This window comes from Gastrolobium bilobum, unplaced genomic scaffold (assembly GCF_033153095.1).
Source record: "Gastrolobium bilobum isolate Gb01-03AN ecotype WA unplaced genomic scaffold, APGP_CSIRO_Gbil_v1 utg2193, whole genome shotgun sequence".
Classification (NCBI taxonomy): Eukaryota; Viridiplantae; Streptophyta; class Magnoliopsida; order Fabales; family Fabaceae; genus Gastrolobium; species Gastrolobium bilobum.
Window position 1 is genome coordinate 1 of NW_026897609.1, and position 8,932 is coordinate 8,932.

An 8,932-nucleotide genomic window follows, 5' to 3' on the forward strand; every position below is an offset into this window, starting at 1 on the left:
AAAGGAGAAATCCTGTTGCAGAGCGTTGGAGCACTAGGGAGCCAAGTCAACATCACACCAATGGAGGCTTGGGGAACTATTTTCTTTCTTATTGCTTTTGAATTCAGTATGCTAGGCTAAGTTTTTTTGTAGTTAGGGGTAGATGGAATCCAATCGAATCTTATGCTTTGAATTAAATTGTCTCTGAATTCTTTTCTTTTTATAATTGAATAAATTTATCTGTCTTTAATGCTTTCTATGAGTTTGCTCCTTATAGATTGATTTAGGAGAATTGTATGACAATAGGGATGTTCGTGCATGAACCCTGATTTAATAAATTTATCACAATCCTCGTGATCTAGGGATAGACATAAGGCAATTGTGCAATCTTTAAATTCTTGATCTTAATGCATGTTTTCTTAGGAAATAATCGGGGAACTAGAGTTCTTTCAAGATCACATAGATTTAGGGTAACAAGGAATTGAGCCCTAATTAACTTAGAAAGAATTGATTGGTATTATATTAAGAGCAGATTCTTGACAGTTTAATTCATAGCATATAGAGGAGATTGAGGGAAGTCAAAACCCTAACTACGCTTGTTTTTAATCTTTAAATCAATCATCTTTCCAATTGTTTTTTAATTCTGAATTTTAATTTGTATGTTATTAATTGTTTTTCAATCTCAATTCTCTTCATCTAAATATTGATTGTCCAACTAAACCGTGATTAACGAACTAGTGTTTGAAACTCAATCCTTGTGGGAACGATCTCGTACTCTGGTACACTTTATTACTTAATGACCGGTGCACTTGCCTAGTCGCAACACCTACCAGTCACTAAGACCGCCAGACACTGAGCCTCCCTTCTAGTCGCCAAGACTCCCAATGTCCATCAAATCGCCAAAGAGTCGCGTTTCCTGCTAACTTATCAAACCGTTGTTTTCCCCCAGGGCGTCCGAGCCAATCTATCTTGGCACCAAGCTACGCTTGCTACCAAGCTGGAGGGCTCCTGTTCCGGATGGCCCAACTCTATATGGCCCAATGACTTGAGCCCAAACCTCTTCCCTTCCTCCACGTCAGCCTTACCAAGCCTCCCTCCATCCAGCCCCCAAGGCGGCAGCACCCCCCAGGTGAGACAGTGAAATATCTCACCTTGGGATTCTAATCCCCTGGGAGACCGCCCCAAACACTATAAATAGTAACCCCCATCGTCATATACTGACATCGCCGAAGCAGGGGCTGCATGACTGCTATCATAGCAGTACCAGCCACCCACAACTGATCCCAAGGAGGGTTGACCCCCTCTCACCAACCCTCATAGGACATGCATCTTATTCCCCTATAAATACCTCTCCCCCACACACAAGAAGGGCATCATATGTATTGTTATTCTGCCCACAATCCTTGAGTCACATACACACATACCCCCCATTATCATCTGTTAGCATTCATACTTGGGATAGTGCCTCCTAGCTTGGTCTTTACCTGTGCTAGAGGTATAACCCATAAACTGACTTCATCCCTGAAGGGAACATAATGGGCTTATAGATCCCAACGATACACAACCTATTATGCACCGACACCAATACGGAACATAAGACACGACACGATACGACACGTTAATTCTAAAAAATGTTAAATTTGAATACATTAGGATATGTTTTGATATTAAATAAAATTTTTAATATATATAATATAATTTATATTTAATACATATAGCAGTGCATAATAAGTCATATAACCAATTAAATATTCAAATTTCATAACATAAATGTAAAGCAAAATTTTTTCATATCTTTAATTTTTCATGTCAAATTTCATAATAGAAAATATTTGATTTATAAATTAATTTTTCATATTTAGTTAAAAAGATAAAATAAAATAAAATTTGGATTAAAAAAATGTGACGAAAAATGTTGACCGCATATTGGAAAACATTGACCGTTGTCGGATACATGTCGAAACATTAATCGCGTGTCGAAAAAAAAAATTTGATTGCGTGACAGACGCGTGTCGCTACTCTCGCTACTCGACACATATTTTTCTAAAAAATATCCGAGTCCCTGCTTCTTAGGTTTCAGCTCATAAAGATCAGGATCATCCTTAAATTCTGCAAGAAACAGGAAAGCATATGTAAAGTTCATAAATTAGAGCTGAAATTCATAAAGTCAAGTTCAAGCACAATAACAGTCCGGACTCCAGAGATACTGGACAAGTCAAGTTTGGCCCATCTGTTTTAGGTATACCCAAAACATTTTAGATAGTTTAAAGTTCACACAAAGTAATTCCAGACTTCACTCTAGGTTGTGCGTAAGATTCATGTAAAGGCTTACATATGCTGATATGCTCTGATGAATTTATAAAGAGGCTGCAGTAGAATGGATACTGAAATAATGGATATGCTAGTAATCTTAAGATTATATTATTTGGCCCGTGAATAAATACTAAAAACTAAAACCTGTGAGAGTACCATTTCACTTTCTTTTTTTGGTCTAATCAAATTCCCCTAGCCCACTAGAACTTTAGAAAAATCAAGAACATAATTTCTTATAACATTACATAATCTGAAAACTCCACATGTGCAACCAATACAAGTTAAATTAGCTGCTTCAGTGCAAGTTTTAACTCAAGCTCAGATGACAAAGCCTAAAATGCATGCAAGTTATTTCACTTTTCTTTACCACCCAATCAGTGTTTTGGAGCTTATTTCTAGATTCAAATGATGGATATCACCTTCTTATAAACATACCCACATAAGTCTACATGTGTTATCAATACATGGAATCTTCCACTTTCCCTTGTAGTTTTATGACAAAGTAAGACTTCTACCAATAATAGTGAATCATCTTAATATCCAAATACATGTTAACTATTGACATTTTTTTAATTCTTCATATATGGGGCTAATTGAGACATCCATTATTGATTCTTTCTTGTGATTGGAAATTTACCCACTTCTCTAATCTTGAGTTACATTTAGTGAGGTTAGTTTTAAGTTGCATATTTTTACAAGCGGTATGAGAGTCATTACTACTGCATATAACCTTGTATATCGCTGCAATACTATTGTGAAATAGATTTTTCTCGTATCAATTAGTAACTTATCTGAGTTAAACAAAAGATTTACTAGAGTAAGTCCAGTTTTTATCAAAGAACATATTTTTTGATCTAGTAAGCTTCCTAGCATGAATTGGTTGAGCTGTTTTAGATTTGTTATATTACGAATCAATGATTATTGTATTAGCTATATCCACAATCTGATTTGATTATTGTCGTGTGGTAAAATTTATTCTGGACCTTGTAAAATTGCGTAATTATTTACATGAACAGGTTGCCCTAAATTGATAAAGTTTATTTCATAATTATAGTGGTTGCATCTGCATTGTAAAAAGAGGGAAATGAATTCTGCCTTGCTGGGCTGTTTAGATGTGTGGCATAATGCATAATCTTTTACAACCATTTCGATGTTAGTATGATAAATGCTCTGTCATCGACAAACTTTGATTCCCGCTTTACTATCATATGAGCACAAAGAAGACAACTCCATCAACTTCACAACACTTGACAAACAACACCGCCAATCCATCAAAAGAAGCCAAATGGCTTCAGGAAGAGTTTTAATGTATTTTTTATAGTAGTAAATCCCTTCGCAGCCATATCCAGATCAATATCGCGGATACAACCAGACTCAACGATACTCAGCTTGGTATGTAAACGTAACCAATAATTCCTCTTTCTCAATCCTCAATTCTGTTATTAATATAAGACCCTTGAAGCATTTCATTCTCCTTTGCCATTTAAGCAACTCAATAATAGAACCCAACATGGTTGCTTCAACACACTGTCCCGGTTTTGTTCAAGTCCTCGATTGAGAGTGTCATCATTTGATTATAGAAAGTGTCCTACTTTTTTTTCTTACAAAGAGGGACCAATGGTCACTACACTAGGGAAACACTCACTTAAGTCATATAGTAGTAACTAGGGGTGTTAACGGGTCGAGCCGAGCCGAGCTTTGATCTTAACGGGCCAAGCCTGTATTTAAACGTGTCAGACTGGCCTTAGCCTGTTAACTGTTATGAATATAATATTAGCTTGTGGCCTGGTTCGTTTACAAAAAAAAAGCATGTCTCAAGCCTGTGGCCTATTTATTTATTAAAAGTAAAAATCTTACCTTCCAATTTGTAGCAGTATTTAGCTCATTAATCATGCACTGATATGTATTTTTTTTGTAAGAAAATAATAGTTGTTTCTTTTATAATAAAAAAACATTAATATTAAAAAATCAAAATAACAACATCATCTTTACTTTATTTTACGTTGCTTTTCCTTAATTTTCTTCCACATTCTAGATTTTTTACATTAAATTTTCTTCCACATTCCTTAATATTCTAGATTTTTTACACTAGATTTGAACCCCATCAATAAATTTTCTTCCATATTTGATATTAAATTTTCTTCCACGGTCGCCGCCATAAGCATCATTATAAGTCGTGGAATCCGCATGGCTTATAAAAATAGATGATGAACATGACTTCATTTACCTGTTGGTGGGGCGATGACTTAGATCGGGGAGAAGAGATAGAGCAGAGACAGAAAACTGAGAAAAGGATGTTGAAATGATTAATATAAAAATATAAAAAATAAATAAATTTAATGTATACGGGCCAACCTCCAAGGCTTCAAGGCCGGGCTTGGCTATGGAAGCATGAGGCCTTTTAAATAAAAAGACTTTTGCATAAGTATAAGTCTGGGCTTAATAATAAAAAAAGACGAGCCGAGCCGAGCCGAGCCGAAACGGGCCTGGCCTAAGGCCCCTGGCCTAAGGCCCCTGGCCTTATTATCACCCCTAGTAGTAACCTTCCACGCATCAGCGGTGGATGATACACTACAAGTAGAGTAACTGAATAACAACACGTAACCAATTACTTATTTCTCAATCAATGCTGTCCATTACACAATTGTATCTATTTATACTCACATATGCTTTACATGTGTTTTCCTACTCAGCTATACTCAACACGTATCGGGTTATTACAAAGCCACTACCCACGTGTGGAACCTATACAATATGACTATATCAGTAACTATTCCTACATCTTCTACTGCATATAGTCTTTAGCCCAAGTTGGACATCCCTTCAATCTGATTCCACGTCTTGGAGCTCCCTTATCCCCTTCCTTCTTCGTATCAACAGCCTCCCCTAAAACAGTAACCTTGTCCTCAAGGTTGAGTTCAGGGTAAACCTGCTTCAACTCTCTCAGCTCCACCCAAGAAGCATCTTCAGGAACAATTGAAGACCATTGAACCAAACACTCTGTTATGAACCTTCCTCGAGCCTTTGTCTGTCTTGTAGCCAACACTGCAACCGGTTGTTGAATTGGCTTGTTGTCCATACTCGATACAGGGAGAGGCTCATAACTAACTTCAGCTTTACCAAAAAACGGTTTCAACAAGGAGACGTGGAAAGTAGGATGAATCATGCTACCTTTAGGTAATGTTAATAGATAAGCCACAGGGCTGATTACCTTTTCAACTGGAAATGGTCCAAAGTACCTTTTGGCAAGCTTATGATTAGCTCTCCTAGCTACTGACAACTGTCTGTAAGGTTGCAATTTTAGCAAAACCTTGTCTCCAACCTGAAACGTTCTCTCCTGTCTCTTCTTATCTGCATTATTTTTCATGCGTAACTGAGCTTGCTGCAGCTGAGTTTTCAATAGATTGAGAACTTGTTGACGTTGGAACAACATCATGTCAACGACCTCAACCTTTACTTCCCCTTTCTGATATTGGGGTACTAAGGTAGGTACCTTCCCATATAAAGCTTGAAACGGGGACATATTAATAGAAGAATGGACAGAGGTATTGTAATGTAACTCAGCCCAACACAACAATGTAAACCATTTATGATTCTATACTGAGCAAAATGCCCTGAGATACTGCTCCACATACCGATTGGTCACCTCACTCTGGCCATCCGATTGAGGGTGGTAAGCTGATGTAGCTTGCAATGTAGTACCACTCAATGTAAATAACTGACGCCAAAATTTACTCATGAAAATTGGGTCTCTGTCTGACACCAAGGATTTTGGAAATCCATGTAATTTAACTACCATGTTACAAAAAAGGTGAGCAACAGTGGCAGCTGTATAAGACGATGGTAAAGCTCCAAAATGGCCATATTTTGATAATCTATCCACAACAACCAAAACAGTGGTATAACCATTGGAACGTGGAAGAGAAGTAATAAAATCCAATGTGAGGTCATCAAACATTGCATCAAGAATTTGGAGTGGCTGTAACAATCCAAAAGGTAACTGTGTGGAGCTTTTAATTTGTTGACAAACCACACATTCTTTTACAAATTGCTTAACATCCTTTCTCATATTCTTCCATATGAATGAAGTAGAAAGACGTAAAAATGTTCGGTGCACACCTGCATGTCCTCCAAGCTGTGAACAGTTAGCCTCCATTAACAAAGTTTCCTTCAAAGCAGAATTTGATCCTAACAGGCATTTATTATTAAGAAAAAACATCCCATCCTTGCTGCACAATGCCTTATCTTGATGTGTTCCCTGCTCGAGTTCTTTGTGTAGTAACAATAACTCCTGATCAACTTTGTTTTCTGCCCGGATTTTCTCCCAAATATCCAAGGTTGGCTCTGAACGTAATGCATTAATAGTTGCAGTGTCCTCATCTGAGAATTGCCTTGAAAGGGCATCTGCAACTACATTTGATATGCCAGATTTGTACTCAATTGTGAAATTATAGCCCATCAACTTGTACACATATTTCTGCTGCTCAGGAGTTTGAATTGCTTGTGTCAATAACTCCCTTAAGCTCTGGTGATCTGTTCTGAGGATGAAATGAGAACCAAGCAAGTAATGACGCCACTTTTTAATGCCCTCTGTCACTGCATACAGCTCACACACATAAGCAGAAGAGGCTGCCATTCTTGGCCCAAATTTCTTTCTAAAGAAAGATACGGTTTCCCATGCTGCAACAACACTGCCCCAGCCCCCAAATTCGATGCATCCGATTCAACAACAAATGAAGAAGCAAAATCGGGTAGCTGTAACACAAGAGTTGATGATACAACTTCCTTCAATGCTGTGAAAGCTTGCATTGCTGCAGGATTCCAAATCAGTTTCTTATGCTTCAGTAATTCAGCGATTGGATAAGCTATAGATGCATAACCCTTAACAAATCTATGATAATACCCCGTCAATCACAAAAAAGCTCTCAGCTGTTTAATTGATGTAGGTACTGGCCAATCAATCATTGCTGAAATTTTCTTGGGGTCGGCCTTTACACCATTGGTTGTGACTACATGCCCCAAATATGCTATCTCATCCACACCAAATTCACATTTACTCAATTTAACAAAAAATGAGTTTTGCAGTAAACATTGCAATGCAATTTCTAAATGGCTAACATGTTCAGTTAAGGATGAACTATAAATCAAGACATCATAAAAAAAAACCACGATAAACCTGCGCAAATAAGGATGAAAGATTCTATTCATGGCAGCTTGAAAAGTTGCAGGCGCGTTGGTTAGGCCAAAAGGCATCACTATAAACTCATAGTGACCCTCATGAGTTCTAAATGTTGTCTTGTGTATGTCTTCGGGTTGCATCCGTATTTGGTGGTAACCGGAGCGTAAATCAAGCTTGCTGAATATCTTGGCCCCAAATAACTCATCTATTGTGGGGATGGGGAAAGCATCCTTCACTGTCACCGCATTCAAGGCACGATAGTCAATACACATGCACCATGTTTTATCTTGCTTTCTGACTAATAAAACCGGAGAGGAAAAAGCACTATGGCTTTGTTGAATCCAGCCATTCGCAAGCAGGTTCGAAATTTGTCTTTCAATGTCTTCCTTTTGGTGATACGGGTACCTATATGGTTTTATCTTAACCGGTTTGGAATTGTCCACCAAGTTAATAGCATGAGACATCTCTCGAAAAGGAGGTAGTAATTTGGGAATATCAAACACTGGGTGATAAGCAAGCAATACCTTCCACAGCACTTCAGGTAATTTATTTTGTAAAAGGTAAAGATCAGAATTTACCTCTGAGGCCATGTTTGTCCCTTCTACCATGGATAAAGCATTACAATTGGCATCATCGAGCTATACATGCTGCATCTTTTTTTTTTTTTTTTTGTAATAACATGCTGCATCTTTATGTGTGGTCTCACACCTGTCAAAGTAATTAGCTTTTCTCCCCAAGTAAATTCCATCATAGATTCCCCATAATTGTGGGTAACCCTGCCCAAAGTGACTAGCCACTGCATGCCCAAAACCACATTCAAATCGACCAAATCCACCACATAAAGATCAGTAGTTACACAATGACCCTGAATCCAAAATTGGACCTTCATGTTTTTTTGTCACAGAGCAAAAATTCTCCATTGCCCAAGAATACTCGCATCTTGGTAGCCCGCATAATAGGTAATTGGAGCTCCTCGACTAACTGTCTTCTAATGAAACTATGTGAGCTACCCGAATCTACAAGCACTTGAACCTCTTTTCCTTTTACCTCAGCCAACAGAATAAGGGATCTGGTATCCACCTTTCCAGATAAGGAATGCAAGGCAACATCTACTCGAGAGCCCTGAGCATCCTCCTGACCCCATACAATTTCTTCCTCTTGTTCTTCATCCGAATACCCGTCATCGACTATCATCAGAAGCATCTTAGATTTGCAACGATGTTTTGATGTCCATTTCTCATCACACGTATAACAGATGCCTAAGTCCCTTTTCTTTTGTAATTCATCATTTGACAATTTCTTAATTGGTAAAGAAGACTGTGGAGTAGGTAAGGCAAGTGGTGCAGTAGCATTACCTTTCTCTGTCAAGCCCACAGTATATGGTTTCTGAAAAAATTTCTTTGGTTGATTGTTGAATGAAGACCGTAATTCCCCATGATGGCTATCATAGGCAATTACCAA

At 37.9% G+C, this 8,932-nt stretch overlaps 1 protein-coding gene across 1 annotated transcript; it reads right to left on the reverse strand.

The window, feature by feature from the left end:
- Window positions 1–5,077: 5,077 nt before the first annotated feature.
- On the reverse strand, window positions 5,078–5,815 carry LOC133308548 (uncharacterized). Its single transcript, XM_061509183.1, has one exon. The coding sequence runs from the start codon at window positions 5,813–5,815 to the stop codon at window positions 5,078–5,080; it is 738 nt and encodes a 245-aa protein (XP_061365167.1).
- Between the last annotated feature and the right edge of the window lie 3,117 nt (window positions 5,816–8,932).

Bases quoted from the DNA above. Each gene is read 5' to 3' on its own strand.
- LOC133308548 (XM_061509183.1), bottom strand. From the start codon at position 5,815: ATGTCCCCGTTTCAAGCTTTATATGGGAAGGTACCTACCTTAGTACCC.